The 24,267-nt window shown below is 37.2% G+C and overlaps 1 protein-coding gene across 2 annotated transcripts in view; it reads right to left on the minus strand.

Moving 5' to 3' along the window:
- Positions 1–24,267, minus strand: part of CPQ (carboxypeptidase Q) — a 925,692-nt gene that overhangs the window by 634,690 nt on the left and 266,735 nt on the right. For both annotated transcript variants that reach the window (XM_057497874.1, XM_036875582.2), the window contains exon 4: positions 19,450–19,657. In XM_057497874.1, coding sequence (XP_057353857.1) covers positions 19,450–19,657 — 208 coding nt within the window. The remainder of the gene's footprint in view (positions 1–19,449; positions 19,658–24,267) is intronic.

Here is a 24,267-nt window from a genome sequence, read left to right on the forward strand (position 1 = left end):
AAACTTAACCCTATCCCTAACACTGAACCCTTAATCTAACTCTCGCCATAACCATATTCACACCCTACAGTTAACTCTCACCCTAACCCTGTTAGTAACACTAAGTCTAGGCCCTAACCCTCAACCACAACCTCCTTCACAAGGAAACATAATGTTGAACCTAAGTCTCAGGCCAACCCTCAGTTTAAACTCAAATCCTAACATGAACCAACATCATAACTTCATCCTAAACCTAACCCAACACCGAACCCTAACCCTACCCACACCACCAGCTCCTGACCCTCACCCTCATCATCATCTACTCCTCTCCATCAACCTAAACCTAAATCTCTCACTAACCCTAACTTTAAACAGGATCCCTAACTCTATATATAATGTATTCTCACCCTATACCACACCACAAACCTAACTCCAATCCTAAAACTGGCCCCTCAACCTGACCACTCTCCATCATCTCCTTCACCCACACCTAACCATAAGCCAAAACCTAAACTTAACCCAATCCCTAACAGTGAACCTTAAGCCTAACTCTCACCTTAACCATATCCTCACCCTATGCCTAGTGCTAACCCCAACTCTGACCCTTACATTAAGTCTAGTCCCTAACTCTCACCCACACCTAATTGTAACCCAAAACCTAAACCTAACCCAATCACTAACACTGAATCCTAAGCCTAACTCTTGCCTTAACCATATCTTTACCTTGCACCTAACCATAACTCTAACCCAGACCTTAACAATAAGTCTAGTCCCTAACTCTCAACCTTACCCTCACTCTCACAGAACCGTAACTCTGAACCTAACTTTCACACTATCCCTCAGCCTAACCCCAAATCCTAACACTAACCTACACTTTAACTTTATTCTTAACTTATCCCAAACACAAACAATATCACCACCCCCTGACTCTCACTGTCATCATCACCCACACTTCACCATAACCCTAAGCCTCAATCTCACCTTACCTTAATATTATACCTGAACCCTAACTCTATCAATAACTGTATGCTCTCTACAACCCTAAACGTAATCCAAACACTAACCCCTTGATCTAACACCTCACCTTTGTCATCACCTTCCTCACACCTAATAGTAAACCAAAAGTAATCCTAATCCAATACCTAACACTGAACCCTAAATAGAACTCTTGCTGTAACCGTATCCTCATCCTAAACCTTACACTAACTATAACCCTGACACAAAAAATAACTCTAGCCCCTAAACCTCAACCCCCCCCATAACTCACATAGAAAGGTGGTTATTACACTAACTTTCATGCCAACCCACAGCCTAATCCCAGATCCTAACACTAACCCACACCTTAACTTCATCCTAAACCTAACCCAACTGCTAACCCAAACCCTACTCATAACACTACCACTCATTGTCACCCACACCTCACCATAACCTTAAAGCAAAATCTTGCCCTAGCCCTAACTAAACTGGAACCTTAATTCTTTCTTTAAATGTATGCTCACTGTAGACATGATCCTAAACACAACCCTAAACCTAACCCTTGCCACTCAAAAGAAAACAAGATCCAATTCAAAAACTGTAAGCTCACCCTACACCTAACTCTAAACCTAACCTTAACCCTAACACTAACTGCTTGAACTAATTCCTCACCATCGTTACCTTCACCCACAACTAACTGTGACCCCAAACATAAATCTAACCCAGTTCCTAAAACAGAAACCTAATCCTAACTCTCACTATAACCATAGCCTCACTCTAAATCTAGCACTAAACCTTACCCTGACCCTAACAATAAGTCTAGCCCATAACATTCAACCTCAATATCACTCGCACAGAACCATAATTTTTAACCTCTCATGCTAACTCTCACCTTAAACCCAAATCCTAACACTAACCCACACATAACTTCATCCTAAAACTAACCCAGCACCAAATCCTAACTCTACCCATAATGCCACACCCTGACTCTCAACCTCATCACCCACACCTTACCACAACCTTAAACCTAAATCTCTCACTGAACCTAACTTTAAATTAGAACTCTAACTCTATCCGTAACCATATGCTCACCCTACACCTAACCCGAAACTTAACCCTTATCCTAACCCTTGTACCTCGACCTAACCCCTCACCCTCATCATCACCTTCACCCACACCTAACCATAACCCAAAACTTACCCAATACCTATCACTGTACCCTAAACCTAAGTCTCACAGTAACCATATCCTCACCCTAAACCTAACACTATCTCTAACCTGGACCTAACATTAATTGTAGCCCCTAACCCTCAACCTCACCTTCACTCACATGGTACCATAGATTTTAACCTAACTCTCACACTCACACTCAGCCTAAATCCAAATCCTTACACTAACCCACACCATAATGCTCTCCAACTTCAAGCTCTACTATAAAGCCACAGTAATCAAAACAATTTGTTACTGGCACAAGAACAGACCAATAGAGCAATGGAACAGAATAGAGAGCCCAGATGTGTTCAAGTAATATATGATAAAGGAGCCATGGATATACAATGGGGAAATGACAGCCACTTCAACAACCGGTGTTACCAAAACTGACAAGCTACATGTAAGAGAATGAAATAGATTACTAACTCCCTACACGAAAGTAAACTCAAAATGGATCAAAGACCTGAAAGTAAGTCATGAAACCATAAAACTCATACAAGAAAACATAGGCAAAAATCTCTTGAATATAAGCATGAGCAATATTTTCCTGAACACGTCTCCTCAGGCAAGGGAAACAAAAGCAAAATTGAGCAATAGGGCTACATAAAACTACAAAGCTTCTGTATAGCAAAGGAGACCATCAGTAGAACAAAAAGGCATCCTAAAGTATGGGAGAATATATTCATATATGGCATATCTGATAATGGGTTAACATCCAAAATATACAAAGAACTCACATGCCTCAATACCCGAAAAGCAAATAGCCTAATTAAAAAATGGGCAGAAGATCTGAACAGATGTTTCTCCAAAGAAGAAATTCAGATGGCCAACAGGCACATGAAAAGATGCTCCACATCACTAATTATCAGGGAAATGCAAATTAAAACCACAGTGAGATATCACCTGTGGCCAACATTCCAAAGACAAGGAACAACAAATGCTGACAAGGATGCAGAGAAAGGCGAACCCTCCTACACTGTTAGTGAAAATGTAAATTAGTTCAACCACTGTGGAAAGCAATATGGAGGTTCCTCAAAAAACTAAAAATAGAAATACCATTTGACCCAGGAGTTCCACTCCTAAGAATTTACCCGAAGAAAACAAGATCTCTGATTCAAAAAGACATATGCACTCCTATGTTTACTGCAGCACTATTTACCATAGCCAAGATATGGAAGCAACCTAACTGTCCATCAGTAGATGAATGGATAAAGAAGAGGTGGTATGTATACACAATGGAATATTATTCAGCCATAAGAAGAAAACAAATCCTACCCTTTGCAGCAATGTGGATGGAGCCAGAGGGTATTATCCTCAGTGAAATAAGCCAGGCAGAGAAATACAAGTACCAAATTATTTTGCTCATTTGTGGAGTACAACAAAGCAAAACTGAAGGAACAAAACAGCAGCAGACTCACAGACTTCAAGAATGGTCTAGAGGTTACCAAAGGGAAGGGGTTGGAGAGGGTGGGTATGGATGGAGGGAGAAGGGGATTAAGGGGCATTATAATTAGCACACATAATATAGCTAGGTCACGGGGAAGGCAGTATGGCTTGGAGAAGACAAATAATGACTCTATAGCATCTTACTGTGCTGATGGACAGGGACTACAATGGGATGTGTTGGGGACTTGATAATGTGGGTGAATGTTATAACTGCAATGTTGCTCATGGAAAACCTTCATAAGATTGTCTATCAATGATACTTAATTTTAAAAAATACCAAGGCATTTCTGAAGAGAAAAACTGCATATCGCTGAGGTCGTAGGAAATGCTTCTTGAGAGAAGTGGTATTCGAGCTGGTCCTTGAACAGTGTATGGCATGCAATTGGTACCCAGTAAATATTTACTAAATAAGCTAATATTATTAAATATTTCACTTAAACAGTAAGTAAGATTTCAACAGGTAGATACAGAAAAGATTGGTATGGAGAAGGCAAAGAGACAGGTAAGTGACATAAAACATGTGAAACAGAATCTCCTGGGTTTCTAGATTACCGTGTGAAAAGGTATGACCAGTATAATGTCTTATAGATGGAAGGGTTTAAATGCTAGGTTTAAAGAGTACTGGCTATTACAGGAGGTGAGAAGCCATAGGCTTTTTAAAATAGAGGGTTGACAGAAGCATACTTCTGCACAGAGGCATAGTTAAGGAATACTGGTTTGGGGGTGGTATACAAGATGGATGGAGAGGGGACAAACTGGAATAGAGACATAAAGATGGCATCTCTATTGTCCACAAAATATCCCCTGAAGGATAAAGAAAAAACTGGGCCCAGTATCCTGATTTGTATGGAATCTTGTGTTCCCATATTCAGGCCCACTCCTTAGAGGCTTGTTATGAAAATACATAAATGGTTGTTTAGAATATAAATTTGAAATCCTTCTGGTATAAACTTGAGGGAAAATAGGAGAAATTGCTACTTACAAATCAGTTCAGAATAAATTTGGAATGAAATATTGTAATTTTGTAAAGAGATGAGGCACGACTAAGGAAGAATGTGCATTAACTGGCCATAACTGGTGCTTAAAATTCACATGACATTAAATTAACTTACTTTAGCCTTAAATTTAAGAGTAAAGAATGTGCATGGAATAATAACATTCTTCATTCAATCATTCATGCTTAACCTAACAGCATAAATATCACAACACATTCAGCACAAGTCCATACAGTTTTCTTAGAATTTTTCAGAAGCAATTCTTTTGGCAGGGAGAGAAATTATGTTAACCTTTTCCTATGATTCCCATTGATTATCATTTAAAATTACCTCATTTCAATGAACTAGAATAAATCTTAAAATTTATATATAACCACAAAAGACCCAAGAGTAGCCAATCTTGAGAAAGAACAAAACTGGGGGTATCACACTACTTGACTTCAACCTATATTATAAAGCTACAGTAATCAAAACAATATGGTACTGGCACAAGAACACACTCTTAGATCAATGGAACAGAACAGAGAGCCCAGATATAAACTCATGAATATATGGTCAATTAATATATGACAAAGGTGTTATGAATATACAATGGGGAAAAAGAAGCTGTCTTTTTCCCCATTGTATATTCATAACAGCTACATGCAAGAGAATGAAACTGAAATACTGTCTGACACCACACACAAAAGTAAACTTGAATGTATTAAATACTTAAATATAAGACATGAAACCATAAAACTCTGAGAGAAAAAAATAGGCAAAAATCTCTCAAACATAAGCATGAATAATTTTTTTCTGGACATGTCTCTGAGCAAGGGAAACTAACACAAAAATAAACAATTGAGACTACATCAAACTGAAAATCTTCTGTACAGGAAAGGACACCACCAACAGAACAAAAAGGCAACTTACAGTATGGGAGAATATATTCTTAACTGATACATCGATAACGGATTAACATCCAAAATATATAAAGAAATCTCAACACCAAAAAGAAAAAACAAATAATCTGATTTTAAAATGGGCAGAGAACCTGAATAAACATTTTTCCAAAGAAGATACACAGATGGCCAATAGGCACATGGAAAGAGGCTCCACATCACTAATCATCAGGTTAATGCCAATCAAAACCACAATGAGGTATTACATCACACCAGTCAGAATGTCCACTATCCAAACAATAAGAAATAACAAGTGTTGGCAAAAATGTGAAGAAAAGGGAACCCTCTTACAATGTGGGAATATAAATTGGTGCAGCCACTGTGGAAAGCAGCATGGAGGCTCCTCAAAAAACTAAAAATAGAAATACCATATGCCCCAGTAATTCCACTTCTTTTACCCAAAGGAATTTACCCAAAGAAAACAAAACCCTGACTTGAAAAAACATATGCACCTCTATGTCTATTGATACATTAATTACAATAGCCAAGATATGGAAGCCACCAAAGTGTCCATCAATAGATGAATGGTTAAAGAAGATGTCATATATATATATATACACAATGGAATATTATTCAGTCATAAAAAAGAAAGAAATTCTACTATTTGTGACAACATAGAAGGAATTAGAGGGTACTATGCTAAGTGAAATAAGCCAGGTGGAGAAAGACAAATACCATATGATTTCACTAATATGTGGTATCTAAAAACAAAACAAAACAAAATGAACAAAACAGCAGTAGACTCATAGACACTAAGAAGTGACTGGTGGTTACCATGGGGGAGGGGTTGGGGTGGGTGGGTGAAACAAATGAAGGGGTTAAGAGGCACAAAGTTTCAATTGTAATATAAATTAATTACAGGGATGAAAGTGCAGCATGGAGAATATAGTCAATAGTTCTGTAACATCTCTTTTTGTTGACAGTAGCTACATTAGCTGGGTGACCATTTAATAATGTATGTAACTGTCAAATAACTATGCTGTATACTTGAAACCAATACTGTATATTGACTATACTTCAATAAAAACAATACATCAAAAAATAAAAATGAAATAAAATAAAATTATCCCATTTTAGAAAAGCCCAAAAACAGGTCAAAATAAAACTTCAAAATTCCCTACTGCATATTTATTTAGACAAGCATAATTTTAACAGAAAAATTTGCATATAACCAAAACATCTACTAACAAATTAAGTAAATTACTAAATATCTATCTGTTAGAATAACTTAAAGATATTAAAATTTCTATTCCAGGTCATATTTTGTGTGATGCTAAACAAAAATAGGATCTGAAACTACCTGTAAAATATGTCTATATAAAAATATTCATAGAAGAAAATACAGGAGAGGAAATGCAGCAAGTTTACAGCAATTGAGTTAATGTGTTTCTGAGTAAAAATTCCTTTAATTTCTATTTTCCAAATAAGTAGGTATTAATTTTACCACAAAATCCAACTTAAAGAATAAATGTAGTTTTTCTACCAAGAGCTACTACTAACTATAGAAAAAGTGGATCTGGAACTGAGATGCAAAGAGATTTCTGCAACACAAATATAAAGGTTCGGTTTATGGGCCTGTCACAGTGGGTGACACATGGGTAGCCCTCAATAACCAATGAATGAGATATGGCATAGAATAACAAGTCAGTTTGGGCAATTCTCTTTTTTAAAAAACTCAGTTGGTTAGCATGATGCCAAGCAAAAAACATAATTGGTTATAAAATGTTAATTTCTACCCAGTTGTTGTAGCAGAATTGGTAGAGTGAAATCCTGGGGAAAATCCAGGTGTTCTTCATTAGCTATTTCTTAGCCCTACATTTAAACTTAAAGTTTTCATAACAAGGACCCAGACAGTTTGGTAAAGTAACAACATAGGGAGGTGGCTATTTTGGACTACCTGGACTTCCCTTTCAATAAAGATTTATAGAGTACTTTTTTTGTTTTAATATTTGAAGTAAATATTTCAACATTTTAGTTGCTTTACTGTCTTCTCAAATAGTACATGTGGAACTTTATTTCTTATAGACTCAAGTCACTCTTAGGAACATTAATTGCTACATTATCATATTAATATAATAAGCTCTTAGTGAGATTCTCATACCCCAAATGCTATGATTAAGTTGTGAGCTTTTGTTTTATTCTGTATTTTCAATTTCTAAAATATGTCTTGCTACGGCTTTTTTGCACTTTCATACTTTTTTGCACACTTTTATCTTTGCCCAGAACACCCAATAAGTTTCCCCATAAATTCTTTGTTCATCCAATAAAGTCCTACTCATCTCTCTCATCTTTCAGTAGCCAGCTCAGTGATTCCTTACTGTGTATCTTGTTCTTGATTGTTGTATTAGTTCACCCCAAAACTTGGTGGCTTAAAACAAGAAATATTTTTTATCTCACATAGTTATTGTGGACTGAGAATTTGGAAGCTTAGCTGGGTGATTTTGGTTCAGGGTCTCTTATAAGGGTTTGTTGGCCAGGGTTGCAGTCATCTGATACTTGACTGGAGCTGCTACATTCATTTGCCAGCTAATTTGTGTTGGTTGAGAGCAGGTTTCTCAACACATGGGCCTCTCCACAAGGCTGCTTGAGCATCCTCACAACAGGGCAGCTGCCTTCTCCCAGAGTAAGTAAGTGACCCCAGAGAAAGAGTAAAGAGGAAGACGCACTGCACTTTTTGTTCTAGTCTCAGATATCACACACCATCATTTCTATCACATTCTATTCACAGAAGTAAATTACTAACTACAGCTTACATATAGGGTAAGTGAGTTCAGCTCCATCTTTTAAAAGAAGATCAAAGAATTTGTGAACATATTTTAGACCCACCAAGACTGCTCTTATTGCATTATATTGTATTTATTTAAACAATTTCCTTTTTTAGGTTCTTTTTAAAGGCATCCTTAAAGCATTTATTTTATGCTATATTAAACTGCAGGGCTCTCTCTGGTTAGTGACTACATCAAGTTATAAAGAATGAAACTTTGACTCTTCCGTTTATTAGATGTGTGCCTGAATTTAGTAATTTACTCTGAATCTCAGCATTCTCCTCTTTAAATAGGCAACTGCAGGTAATAATCTGCCCTGCTGTCAGGATTAAATCGAATAATGTAGGTGACAGTACTGCCACCTATATAGTGCTATACACTATGTTAGTACTGAGCCAGCAGGATGCCGGGCTGCAGGTCCTGCATTACACTGCAGAGTCTGAGTTGCAGAATTTACTGCCTTCTTTACTTAGCTACCAAGCAAGGGCCCGTTTTATCATGTCTCTCTTTGCCACAGAATATTTTCCAAGCTTATTACATAGAATTCTACACACAGCAGGTATTCAAAAAGCATTTGTTGCTGTTGATTATGATGCTGACAGTTGTCCTGGTTTTCTTTACATGTAGAGTTAGACAGGAAACTATGTAGCAGTATTTCACAAACTAGAATAGAAAGGTACTAAAAAGTACAGGATAATGAATTGTTAAAGTACAGCTTCTGGGATAGGACAAACTTGAGTTTAGCTCCTAATTCTTCCACACAGAAGTTTTATGAACTTTGAGGTCTATCTAAGCCTTGGTTTTCTCATCCATCAGTCAGGGATAACAGCATTGTTTAACAAGGTCATAGTGAAGATGAAAGGAGAAAATGCATGAGAAGCATCTAGTATACTGCCTGTCACACAGTAAGTTCTCCATAAATGTGGATTATCACTCATCATACCATCATGATTATTATTAAATGCTCCATCATTACTAAGGAAAATATATCCAAACCTATAAAAGCTGTCATTTCCTGCTTACAAATCCCATTTTGGCACACTAAGATGACTTAGTGAGTCCAGGAAATGATATTCTCCAAGGTTTGCCTCATCTACCTGGGTGGCTCTCTATCTAAAGCAGCCTGTCTGCTTTGAGCTGTTTTAATTTGCTGTCTTTATGAACCAAAGGCATGCACCACTATGAGAGCACATTTCAGAAATTTGAAAAATAAACAATGAAATGTCTCATGCTTGCCATATGTATACTTTTCTTCCATGATTTAGGTTGACTGGTTCTAGGCCATGAAAAGCTCATAATAAAAAATAAAAAAAGGTATGAAATTTGCCAGCTTAAAACTCTTTAACTCCATCCCTAAAACTTTCCAACTCAAGCTTAAATTGTGAACAAATGTTCCAATCAGAATGTTCATGAAATATTTAATAATTACTTTGCTTATGACAGTTTAAACAGCTGCTTAAGTTAGTACAATCCTCCCAACCAGGCAGAATAACTTTCTGTACCCATTAAGGTTTTACAAATCATCAGACTACCTATTCAGATGAAAGGCAAGCTGAATTTGCTGCATAGCACCTCACTATTCAATTATGAATGGAATAAGTTAGTCCACTAGGCCAATCAGACCTTGTTTATTCCTTCAAGAATGGTCTTGACAGCATCAGTGTTAAAGCTACTTCCAAAGGGATAGCTAAACTTTTCAATAATTTATCTTTAAAAAAAAACGTACATGAAATAGGACATGCCTTTTTCTTCAGGTTATTTTACAGCATGACTCTGTCAAAACAGGATTCATTGTCAAATAGATTTGGAAATTATAGGTGGTCACATCACGTTTCTTAAGGAAAAGAATAACACTATTCTTTGGGCTTTCATATATACTAATCTCTCTGCTTGGAATATTCCCCATTCCAAACCCAGCCCCATGACCCATAAACATTAGCATGGTCAGCTCCTCATGCTGTAACAATAAGCCAGAAAGCGTGTGTTGGCCTCACTGACCAGAAATGCTGCCCCTGAAATGAGCCCCCATCATACCATGTAGCTGCCATGTTATGGCACATCCCGCTTTCTATGGCAGTTATTTGTTTCCTTGCCCACCCAAGCACAAACTCCAAGCACTGTGTGGGAAATTTTATACACCCAGCATATGGTAGCAACTCAATAAACTCCTGTGGAATTAATTTTAAAATTCTCCTAGTTATCCAAACTATACTTTATTCCTTTTTAACTCCCTTATATCCAAACTTTAACAACTCCTGCAATTTTATTTCCTAAATATTTCCTGAATCCTTCTCTTCTCCAACTCTACTTCAGCCAACTCAGTTCAAGTCCTATTATCTCCTGGCTAAATTTTAGTCTTTGCCCTTCTGAATGTATACAATGGCCAGAGTGAACTGCAATGAAAATATGCAGAAACCCTTCAGAGACTCCCTACTACCAACAGGACAAAACCCCAGCCTTTTACATGGCATGGCAGACCTTCTGGGCTCTGACCCTCGGATGTGACCCTCCTTTTTCTCAACTCACTGCTTTTCATAAGCTCTCCCATCCACATAGAAGGTTAATATTCATTGACTTGAGGGTCAGATATGCAAAATAACCTACCAACAAAATATAAGAGGCTGGATTTGAATTCTATAGCAGGTTGTGTCTCAACTACTGTGCTATACTACACACCCAGTGCTAGTGTTATAAACCTCTGTCTTGCCTGAGGGTTTCAGCACCAGGAAAGTTCATTATGGATTTGGTGAGACTGACAAATGACAACAGAACATTCTTTGGGAAAAAGGGTTTATACCCTGCTTTATTCTCACTGCAGTAGCTCAAGAACTAGAATCGTGTCTGCATTCAGCAGTCTGCAGGGCCATAATCCACCTCCATCTCTGCCTCCACTCAGAGCACTGGGTGTAGCTCACTGTATAGTGACTAAGTCAATAATAGCTCATTGCCTACAGGTGTGGAAGCAGTAGCCTAGCAGTAGGACAATCACATCAAGTAGTTTAGGGTCAGGTAAGATCCTGGCCATAGGAATTTCCATTTTCCCACATTCTCATCCCTGACACATACCAGATATTTAATAAATGTGTTTTGAATGAATGAATGAACAGTTGAAAAAAAAAGAATATAAGAAATGCCAAAACATAAGCTACTCAGTAGAAATGGGTCTTATACTTCTAACCTATTGGTTCTCAAAAAGCCTGGAGATCACTACAAAAACTGTCTTATAAATTACCATTACTTATGAGCACATTAAAGACTCAAAAAGTGCCACAAAAAGGGGGGCTTGTTTAACATTTTCAGTAGAAGAATTCCTAACTGTATTTGAACACAGAATATTAAGAAAAAACCCACCTACCAACACCCCTATTCTGTGAAATGATGAAAGGGTTCCCACAAAGTTTTATTATTATATAACAATATACAATGTACACCACCATTCTGATGATAATCTCTAAGGATTCTTTTAAATAATGGAATTTAAGGGTTGGAAATGACCTTCAAAATTTTCCAGATAAAATATCCCATTCTATAATGGAGGAATTAAGTGGTCCAAAGTCACTCAGCTTATTTGTAGCAAAAATAAAACTAGAACTAAGGCCTGGCAACATCCACACAGCATTCATTCCATTACTCCACACCAGTGATTCTCAGTCTGGGGTGACTTCTGTCCTGGACATTTAGAAATGTCTAGAGACATTTTTCAAGGTCACAGCTGTGAGAGGTACAGAAGAGGCCAAGGATGCTATTGTACAATGCATAGGACAGACTCATCATAAAAAAGAATTATTTAGCCCAAAATGTCAATAGTGTAGATGTTGAGAAACCCTGCCCCAGTTTAAAAAAAAGAAAAAGTAAACTGTCCAGTTAACAAACTAGAACTTTCATTTCAATGTTTCCCACTAGACTGTATAATATTTGAAATAATACAGGCATATGAAACTGAAATTGTCCCTTGAATCTATGAAAACAACTATCGGAAACAGGTATGTATAAAAAAATAATTTCACTCATCAAGACATTATCAAAATGAGCTTGGATATTATCAACCAAAAAAAAAATGAAAATCCAAAACACTTTTGCACATAGTTTCCTCAGAATAATTCTTGACTATATTAACATTTTTTAAATATTGCATTTTATTAAGCAAGACCACATAATAAGGCTTAGGAAATCACTAAGAAGCAAAAAAGAAGTAAGCCAGCCCCAATAGTCAACACTGGAGAATTTGCTATCATGAAATAATTTCTCCTATGGGTGTATTAAACCCCCAGTTTCAGGTAATTTGCCCTCTTACAAGGTCAATTTGAGCATAACCTTCCTTCTGTGTTTGTTTGCTTGCTTGTGGGATACCTGGAAACATCACAAACTGAGCCCAGGAAAGGACCACAGTATTCAAGCTGATGTCAGGACATGGTCCCCTGCATTGGTCACTACACAGAAGATGCCCACAAGATGCCCTGGCTTTACAAGAAAGCACCTCACTCTCAGGAATACTTCTCACCAGTGTCCACACTGGGCTAATGTACTTGGTTTTGTAAGATATTATCAGGGAAGCTGGTCAAAGGGTATATCCAAATATTTGGCCCCATTTTTCTAGTTTTTTGTGCATTTAAAATTGTTTCAAAATTAATAGTTGTTTTTAATGATGTAATTGGTAGTAGATCTATCTTGGCTTTGTATGATTCTCTACTAAAACAGAAACACCTGACTACCTGGTGGGTGAGAGTGAAAGTGTATGAATAGGGGCACAGGGGAATAGGGCATCATAAAGAGTCATAACACCACAGAACTGATTCACTCACCAGATCCTCTGCCAAAGGCACAAGGAGCTAAAATGTAATGAAATCCAAGAAAGCCATGATGGAGGGAGCATCACAGAAGGAATGAACTAAGCACAGGTGGGTTTCCCAGGTAATAACGCTAGTAAGAGCTCTCAGGAAACTCTCAGACAACAAGGGGCAGTATTTATGGGAACAATTTGTGCCTAGGAAAGAGATGTCTGGAGAAAACGCATGAAAGACACAATTTCCTGTGCAATGACTTGGTAGGGATCACATTGCTTGCATCTTGAACCAACATACATCCTTTAGATTTAGATGTTAATTTTCACACAGAAACTCCTTTTGGGTTCTGACATCTGATCCCTGTCTTTGTTGGGGGAACGGATGAGGGGAAGAGGCCTTCCCACACACATGGCCAAGCAATTCTCGAACAGCAACAGGGTGTCTGGGAACTAAATTCTGACGCTCTGCCAGAAGACAGCACCAGATTCAGATTCCCCAGGTTAAGGGCAGGGCTCCATCCTACAAGACTGCCCTCCACTCCCTACTCCAGATGGCAGTCACAAGCCCCATGCTGTTTACCTGTGCTTCTGACCAACCAGCTACAGATTGGACGTTCCAACAACTTCCCCTGAGGTTATTAGATTAATTTGCTAGAGTGTCCCATAGAACTCAGGAAAACATTAACTTGCAGTATGATAAAGGATACCATAAAGGATACAAGTTAACAGCCAGATGAAGATATACACAGGGCAAGGTTCCTTCTATCCTCATGGAGCTTGGGGCCTGGCTCGGTGGCACATGGAAATGTTCTGGTTCCCCAATAATAGAAGCTCTCTCCAACCCAGAAGCAGGATCCAAAAGGGTGATAAGCTCTTCTCATGGGTTTTTGAGAGGGCTTCATTGCATAGTCATGATTGACTAAATCATTGGCCATTGGCTCATCTGACCTCTGGCCCACCCTTGGGGGGGGTCCAAAAGTCTCTCATTAACATGACAAGACACCCATTTCACCTTTACAGCTCTCAAGCTTTTTCAGGAACTGGATGAAGACCAAATATACCTGGGAAATTTATATTTGGACATATGAATGACTGAATATGTATTTCTTATAATGCATTATGTTGCAGATGTTATCCATCTAAGGTGTACACAGGCATAATGGAATATCTTTGGAGTAGAAAGAAATGGGTCAAGAAATCTGGAGTCACATTCCAGATGCTTTCCTATCACATATTTGTTGTGTCCCCTGGCATAAGTCACTCATGGATTCAATTTCCTCATCTGAAGGTCAGGGAATTGGTACTAAATTGCTAAGACCTCCTACATCTCTGTCTCTGTCTTAAGACTACTTTATGTATTAGGACAACATCTATTGATTTAATAAAAAAGAAAACCTATTCATTGGATGGAAATAAGTTTCCTATGTATTTTCCTATGCATATTAGTTCTTTAATGAATGAGGAAAATATATAATATTGCCATTTTAGTGTCAGGGAGTATAACAAGTCAAAGCACTCCTGCTCTCACTCTACCAGACTCATGCTGAACCACAGATGACCCTCAAAAATATGATGGTTTCCCAGGAATAAAGCTGTCTGAGAGAAAGGAGTTCAGAGAACTAATGTCAGCTTCCAGAGGACTGCCTTCCGCCACTGAAATGCACCCCTCTTGAAATGTTCAAGGTCCACTGAATGTTCCACAACATACCCAAACTACAGAGGAGCAGTTTCTGAAGAAGTCAAAGTGGATAGAAACTTCTGGGTGTGGAGGAACCAAAATGTGCCACTGTGGGCTCTTTAGGAAGAAGGTATACAATACCCCTACTCTGCCATTTTCACATATTGAACCCAGTAAAGTATTGGTATTATTAGCATTATTAAAAGCCTGTGGTTAATTCAGTACAGGCTTATATTTGAATTGTGCAATAGGGATTTGAAATTTAATGCTTCACCAAACATATGCATACTTTTCCAGAGCTGAAATTCACCACACCTTGTCCATGGTTCTTGGGCCAAATCAGAAGGATTCTTTGGTGCTTATTTCTTACCATTCATAAAGCTGCTGTGCATGAAGAATGTAAGGTTGTGCTGTGTGTGAGCTCTAAAGAGTGTCTGTCAACCATTGCCTGAGTGCTAACCCACCAGCAAGTCACCCAGGATGTTCAATCTGCAGGCAGAATAATGGTATTTTCAATATACCCTCTTGTTTTTTAGAGATAAATTCCACTACAATTAATTTGCTCTGCATTATTCAGTACTATTCTTTAGTATGATATAGAGAAAGGTAACAAAGATGCATCTAGGATAAGTTAGTCAACTAAACTGTCAAGACCAATGTTTATGTCACTGTCAGTATTACCAAACCACTTCAACCCCCCGCACCTTACACCTTATCCACAGAGGATATGTTTCAAGACCCCAGTGGAAGCCTGAAACCCTAGATAGCACTGAACCCTATATGTACTATGTTTTTTCCTATTCAAACTGCATAGGCAAAAAATTATAAATTAGGCACAGGAAGAGATTAACAATAACTGATAGTAAAATAGAACAAGTATAACAATACACTAATAAAAGTTATTAAACTCTCTTTCTCAAACTCTCTTATTGTATTGTAGTCTCCCTTCTTCTTGTGATGATGTGAGATGATAAGAAACGTACATGATGAGACAGGGTGAGGTGAATGACACAAATATTGTGATGTAGCATTAGACTACTACTGACTTTCTACCGATACACCTGATGATACATCAGAAGGAGGATCATTTGCTCCCAGAAAACAGTTAACCACAGGTAACTGAAACTATGGATGGGGGGGTATATACTGATAACTTTTTAAAAAATTGAATAATTTTAGGAAAACTTACAGAGTTTAGAATTGCTGAACTTCCTCACTGGCCAATGAAAGAATGTTCTTGGTTGGCATTTGAGTTTCCATCACATATTTCCTTTCCCTCCTTCTTCATTCTCATTTACTGTTCATTTATAAATAGTATTATAAAATTTCCTCTTAATTAAACTGCCTTCTATTTAAGCTTCCCAAACTCCCCTCTCTTTGTCTCTTTTCCTCTATTTTCTGCTAACATCTGATCACTCACCCCAGAATTTAGCTTTATAATAACCATTATCTTATATAGAACAGGAGAGGAGGCCTGACAGCAGGAAAACACTATGTGGAGAACAATGGTTTAAAAGATAACCGTTAGCTTCATTGAGGTAAAAAAAAAAAAACATAAATAGGGGAGAGATCAGAAGAAAAAAATCAGGAGGGAAATAGCAAGGGCCTATATTAAGACAGAAATGACAGTAAGGCAAGGCAGGAACAGGTTTTTTTTTAATATGCTGAAAGTAGAGAGAATAGGATGTGGTATCTGGCTGTAGGGCAGTGATAAAGAAGAGAGAATGAAAAATAACTCTAAATTTTCTAACTGTGCTGATAGGTTGACATGGTTTCTTAAGAGAAACAAGAAACTAGGCAAGGAATCAAGTATAAAGGAGTTGAGGTGTTCAGGTTTGGACATGTAGAGCTGCGGTTAGGGGTGAGTCCATATGCCAATGAACAATCAGTGTTCTAGACAGGCAGAAAAACATCTAGATTTAAAGAGAATCAAAATTAAGACTATTCTCCAACCATTTCCTCTTTTTTTTTCTTCCTTCATTTTACTGAAATAAAATATGTGGTCAAAAGCTACTGCATGCCAAGTCTTAGGATTGGCATTGGTGGGGAAAAAAGGAAAGAAATAAACAGAATGTCTGCTCAGGGCATTTGAAAGCTCTGCTAGGAGAGAACACAGTAACAATGGCACAAAGTATTGGGATGAGGGGAGGTTACCAGAAGAAGCTTCACAGTAGAGGTGGCATTTATCAGGGATGGACTGTTCTTACTCAGGTTCATTAACTTACCTAACATCTGGAGGGAAAACTTGCTGCTTTCCTTCACATTCCCATCTGGACATCTTCCATGTTTCCAGGCAGATTATAAGGCAGATTCCCACCAAAACACAGCCACATGGACTTTACTACACTCATCTACATTTTTTCCATGGAAGTAATGCTGTGACTTCTTTGAGGGAGAAATTTGTTAATCTTCTACCTTTTACATCTTGGTAACAAGGTATTTATGACAAGCTCTTGGAATGCTATGCAACACTTGGTAGAGGTGAAAGTTTAATCTTGAGTCCTGGGAACTTCCTGGAATCTACCCACCTGGAGAAGGTGCTTTTCCCACTGAATCCTTAAAATGCAGGCTGGCCAGCAATTCTACTCCTACACATGTACCCAAAGACAAATTAAAACATAAGGCCACAGAAAGACTCATCCAAGAATTTACACAGAAGATTTATTCATAAAAGTAAAAAACTAGAAACCACCCAAATGTCTAACAACTGCTTAATGGGTAACAAATTGTGGCATATCTATACAAAGAAATATTACTCAGCAATGTAAAGGAATGGTCAACTGATTCAAGAATGTGGATAAATCTCAAAAGTGCTGAGTGAAAGAAGCCAGATGTGAAAGACTGCACATTCTGTGATTCCACTTATTGAAATTCTAAAAAGGTAAAAACAGTTCCAGAAAGCAGATCAGTGGTATCCAGAGAACAAGGGAGTGAATGAGAAGATGGACTGCAAAGGGGCACAAGAGCATGAATGTCTGGAGTGACGGAAATATTCTACATTATTATTGTGGTACCGGTTATAATACTGCACACAATTTTCAGAACTCACTGAGTTGCACACCTAACTTTGGTAAATTTACTTTATCTAGATTATACCTCAGTAAAGCCAGCACCATCTCAGCCCTCTGGCTGCTGCATCCCCAAGAACATCTCTGCCCCAGTGCTTTCACCTCAGACTTTGACACCCCCTGGTTACTTAGATGAAGGCTCCAAATGGTACACACTCCCCTTGCCTGCCCACTCTCAGGGCCAGAAGTGGCCTGCTCACCCAGACAACAGATAATATACAATCTTAAACCCCTCCTGCCCTGGCCCAGCAACCTTAAAATGGTAACACTTTATCCTGGAACTACTGACTGGGGAAATATACCTGGTATGGATTAGACCTAAGGAGCCTGACTGTTCAGTACCTAGAATATAGACTCTTGGCCCTTCTGTTTTATCAGTTCCTTACAGGGTCAAGGGGCTGTGAGGGTTTGTTTCTCAGTATTCTGCATAGCTATCTGACTCTCTATGGTCTTACTGAGGTCTTGCTTTTTGATTGTCTCTGGGCCACAAACCCCAGGTTGACACATGCCCAGGTCCTGGAAGCAGGTAATTCAAGAAGGGAGAAAAGGATTCTGAACATAGAACAAATCTTTACTGCAGCACAGCCCTCAAGTTTGGGAGAGGTCCTGAGTCAAGACACATGCAGAAGGTTTGTTTCTCCATCACTAAAGTCCATCACTATTTACTTTTTCCTTCATTTCATTCATTTCCTTCATTTCATTTCCTTAAATAAAATAAAGTCTGAAACTCCTGAATAATTTTAACTGCTATTTTCATAATTTCAGTAACCACTAATAAAGGAAATTGGTGTTAGAAATCTCATAAAAACTGATTTTTGTACACTTGATGTCATATGAAGTAAACTTATATTCAGTGAGCACCCGTGATGTGAGAGCCTACTTTGATGTGCATTAGCTAATCCAATCTCACTATAATCTTGTGAGTCACATAGACCACCCTTTTCTTTGAAGATAATTTCTCTAAGACTCAGAGAACAAGTTATTTACCCTTCAGCTAGTATAGAATCTGGATCTGCCTCTAGGACTATTGATTGTCAAAACTTTACTAAGAAAAATAATTATGGAAATTGCACTATAACTGTAGTTTAGTGTTTAGTTTACTATTCCTAAGGTCCTGGGTTTAAGACCCTTCTCAGCCACTTACTAGCCATGTGGACCTAAGACAACTGAGTTTCTCTCCATGTTGGTTTTCCCACTTATCAAATCAAGAAAATAGATCCCACTTCATGAGCTTTGAAAGGATAAAATAGGATAATTCACACAATGAACACAATAACTATTAGTTGTTGCCATGATCTCAAATGCCAAGCAGGCTCCAAACAAAATAAACACAACACGCATGTACAAATATTGCCCTCCGCTCTTCCAAGGTTGACTATCCACACCATGGATCCTATTCTGCCCTTTCATTAGTCCTACCTTTGCCTTTATTCAGCCAATATAATAAGACTTCTGATGAGAAAAAATATATACGAAGTGTCTGCCTTTAATGAATCTATGAGGGACATCTCAACAGACTCATGTTCTTTCTTTCCCAAATGACCTAAAAACTGAAACTTAACCAAAACATCTTATTCCCAGACAGCCCATCCACCCTGTTCACTCACCTGCTCCGGGTACTTGCTACCAGTGATCTCTGCTACAGTGTTGAAGGAATCTGCATCTGGGTAGTTCTTTGCCCCCATCTTCAGTTGAATAACAATTCTGCTCCCACGAGAAACCATTCTTGACATCATTTCTGCATCTTCCACCGTAATACAGGCTGTTGGGATCTTTGGCACACCATCCTGATATTCCTGCACACCTGTGTGAGGACTTGAGAAAAGAAGTCACTGGGTTACCTCAAAAGTATAAATGCACCAAAAGTGTTTTTAAAAAGTGTTTGTATTTGACATCTGACTCACTGATCTTTGCCTGCATATGAAGAACAGGAGAGGTGGGTAATATTGGCTTATTTGCTTTTATGTGAATGTAATTTTTCTTTTTAGTTGAAAAAAAACCTGGAAACTTCAATCTAACTTAATCATCTCATTGAAAGCATTACATGGAATTTATTTTGATAATTTGGATGATCCTCTAAAATTTTTAATTACCTCAAAGGCAGAACAGTGACAGTGCCTTCATGACCAAGAGGTGGGTACATGTGTTTGCAGAGACAAAACTTGCTCTGAAGTCCATCCAGGCCACAGACCAGGAGACCCACACATCTGGAAGACAACTGGCCCAGACACATTCAGCTCGCTGGTCAGAGGCCCAAACATGTAGCCCTGCATTGGTGGTAGAACACTGCAGAAAACTGTAGAGCAATGGGAAATGTTCATGTCCCCACAAAGAACAGTGATGAATAAACCCAGGTCCCTGATTTTACTGCCACAAGAAAAAAATGATTATATTTTTGGCACTAAAGGAGAAATATTACCTCAACTGGTCATTTTTTTCCTGCTATCTTCCAGATTCTCCTTACAGAATTAGAAACACTTGTAATTGAAGTTTACTAATCTACTGTTGATTCAACCTCTGTACATGCTAATTGAGTTCATCAAATTTATTTTCTAAAATTTCTCTTTTCAACTGTCCCTTTTTACCCCTGAGGTACAGTTTCAAACCGTACAAGACCACAATTCCCTCAGGCCAAGGTGGCACAGCTTCTGGGTGTGCACTACATCCTATCAGTCTATTCCCATCATCTATAACAGCACAAACTAAGCCCTCCATTTTAAAATTACTTTTACTCTTCATATTTCTATATTTGTTTCAGATTTTCTAATATTTACAGAAAAGCCTTTCTCTCATTTCATCCATAACATATCTCCTTTATAAGTGACTTCAACCTCCACATATATAAACACAAAAATCCGGTTTACCACTGCTTTCTTGGTATGACTGTCTTGTGACCATACATCAAGTGACTACTTTCTCAGAGAAATTGTACAGCAAAATAATTAAGAAAAAGGCTCTGGAGCAATACTGTCTGGGTTCAAAATTGGACTATGCCATTTATTGCTAGTTCACCTTGGGTAAGTTACACATCTTTGCTTCAGTAGCTTTATCTATAAACAAAGGTGATAGTAATACCTATTTCATAAAATTATTTTATTTACTTTATGCAGATGCAATTAATTAATATAAGTAACTCACTATGCAACACAGTTAAGAACTCAATTAATGCTAAATTTGTCTTATTAACTTGTCTATTACATTACCCTTGCAGGACAGACTAATCTCAAATCCTTAGTACAATCTGTTTATGCATATTTCTTAAATGTTGATTGAAATTTTTATTTTTCTTCTTCAAGAGAGAAATAAATGACTTATCAACTCAAAACTATTAATACAGAAATGCTGAATCTTAATCCTTGCTCTGGAATATGCTGGATCCACTCTGATTTCTGGTCGTGGGCAAACTATGGAGTCACATAACCTAGGTCAAATCCTGGCTCTACCATTCTTCTCTACCTGCATGATACCAAGCAATTTAGATTACCTCTCTGTTTCTAAGTCTCCACATCTGTGAAGTGGAGAATAACAATAGTACTGACCTCATAATATTGCTATGAGGAATAAAAGATATATGTGAAGGATTTAAAACAATGTTTGGCACATAATAATTATTTAGTCAATACTTGTTACTATTATTTATTCAGTGCTAATTTCCCACTGAGTGTTGACAGAGTGATTAATGATCAAAAGTACTTTGGAACATGTAGAAAACAATCTAAATACTTATTACCTAAATTCATATTACCTTATGTGATGTCTGGGATACAACAAACTCTTCTTGTTCTCAGACTCTCTTAAGAGGTCAATTCAATTAATACTTTTTAATAGGTTCTTCTAAATAATGTTTATAAACAAATTTGTACTAAAAAGTCATAGGTAAGAGCTTTTAAAGTGGGGACAGTAAGCTGGACATGCACCCATGGTAATGCTTCACTGAGGAAAATGGTAACTTCCATCTGTGGTTCTGAATTCAAGATATAAAAGCATTCCAATTTGTTTCTTCAATTAAGCATATTATTCAGTGGTGGAGTATCCAGCCACTATTGTTTAGTGAAAGTAGGCAAAATGAAGATGCAACAGTTTTGGAGTCCTATACTTTCACATCTATTGTCCTACAGGGGATGATTGGGATAACCACCACCTCCCTGCCTCCATTTACAAAGCCCACCTGCAATTTAACAATACAAAGGGTAAACTATAAGAGAAGCCATAAAAATATCAAAATAAGTATATTTAAAGATTAATACCAATTCTTTACAAACTCTTCGAAAAAATATATGAGGAGGGAACACTTCCCAACTCATTCTACAAGGCCACCATTACTAATATTAAACCATACAAAGACATTTTAAGAAAACTACAGGCCAACATCTTTTATGAATATAAATGTAAAAAGTCCTCAACAAAACATAAGCAAAGTAATACCAGCAACATATGAAAAAGATTATCACACCATGATCAATTGGGATTTATCCCAGAAATTCCAAAAATCAACCGATGTAATATAGTAATACAAAAGGACAGAAACCACACGATCATCATAAGATATGGTGAAAAAGTATTTAACAAAATCTAACATGATTAAAAAGAAATTAACTAAGAATGGAAGAGGATTTCCTCAACATAATTAGGAAGTATCTATAAAAAACTCACAACTAACATTACACTTAATGGTAAAAAACTGACTGCTTTTTCCCTGAGATCAGGAACAAGACAAGGATGTCTGCTCTCCCCACTTATCTTCAACATTGTACTAGGGGTTCTAGACAGGGAAATTAGACAAGAAAAAGAAGAAGTAAAAGGAATCCATATTGGAAAGAAAGAAGTAAAACTATCTTTGTATAAAGATGACATGGTCATTATATAGAAAATCCTAAGAAATCCACAAAACTGTTAAAACCTATTGCAGGATACAAAGATCAACTGTACAATAGCAATGAGCAGCACAATATAGTAGTAACAGAATAGCAATGAACAAGCTGAAAATTAAATTAAGTAAACAACTCCATTTACATTAGTGACAAAAATAATAGAATACTGCAAATAAATTTAACAAAAGTACAAGATTGTACAATGAAAACTGTAAAATATTGTTGAAATAAATTAAAGAAGATCTAAATAAATGGAAAGCTGTCCCATGTTTATGGATTAGAAGATTTAATATTGTTAAGATGGCAATATTCCCCAAATTGACCTACAGATTCAATGTAATCCCTATTAATCCAGCTGGCTGGTTTTTTTTTTTGAAGAAATTGACAAGCTGATCCTAAAATTTGTATGGAAAAAAGCAAAGGACTTGGAATAAACAGCACATTAAAAAATTAGAACAAAGTTGGTGGACTCACACTTCCAAATACCAAAACTTACTACAAATCTATAGTAGTCAAGAGAGTATGGTACTGGCAAAAGAACAGTTAATATGTAGATCAATAAAATAGAATTGAGAGTCCAGAAGTAAACCTTTGTAAGAATGGTCAGTTCATTTTCAACAAGGGTAAAAAGATAATTCAATGGTGATGGAAAAAGAATTTCAACAAATGGTAGGTGCTAGGGCCAATCTTATAACCACATGTAAAAGAATAAAATTGTACCCCTATATCACACAACATATGCAAAAATTAATTCAAAGTGAATCATAGACCTAAATGTAAGAGCTAAAACTGTAAAGTTCCATAACCTTGGGTATGGAAATTCTTTCTTAGACACAACACAAAAATCATAAGAAACCAAAGAAAAAACTAGATGAATTGAACCATCAAAATTGTAAACTTTTTTATTTCAAATGACATCATCAAAAAATGAAAAGGCAATCCATAAAATGGGACAAAAATTTCAAGTCATGTATCTGATAAGGCACTTGTATGTAGTATATATAAAGAGCTCTTAAGAACTCAGTAATAAAATGGTAATCCAATTGAAAAAATGGGTAAAAAATTGAACAAACTTTCTCCAAATAAGATACAGAAATGTATACTAAGCATATGACCAGATGCTGAAGATGATTTGCCATAAGGGAAATGCCAATCAGTACCACAATGAAAAGCCACTTCACACCCACTAGGGTGGCTACGATCAAAAACACAAATAAAAACAAGTACCAATGAGTATATGGAGAAATCTGAACTCTTGTACATTGCCAATGGGAATATAAAATGGTGTAGTCACTTTGTAAAACAATTGGACAGTTCTTTAAGAAGTTAAACATGTAGTTATCATGTGACCCAGCAATTCTGCTCCTAGTTATATACTCAAGAGAAATGAAAATATATGTTCACACAGATGTTCACAGGAGCATTATTCACAATAGTCAAATGGTGGAAACAACCCTAATGTCCACCAACTGATGAATGGATAAACAAATGTGGTATATCCATACAATGGAATATTATTCAGCCATAAAGAAATGATGTTCTTATGCATGCTAG

Source organism: Manis pentadactyla, chromosome 3 (genome assembly GCF_030020395.1).
Source record: "Manis pentadactyla isolate mManPen7 chromosome 3, mManPen7.hap1, whole genome shotgun sequence".
Taxonomy (NCBI): Eukaryota; Metazoa; Chordata; class Mammalia; order Pholidota; family Manidae; genus Manis; species Manis pentadactyla.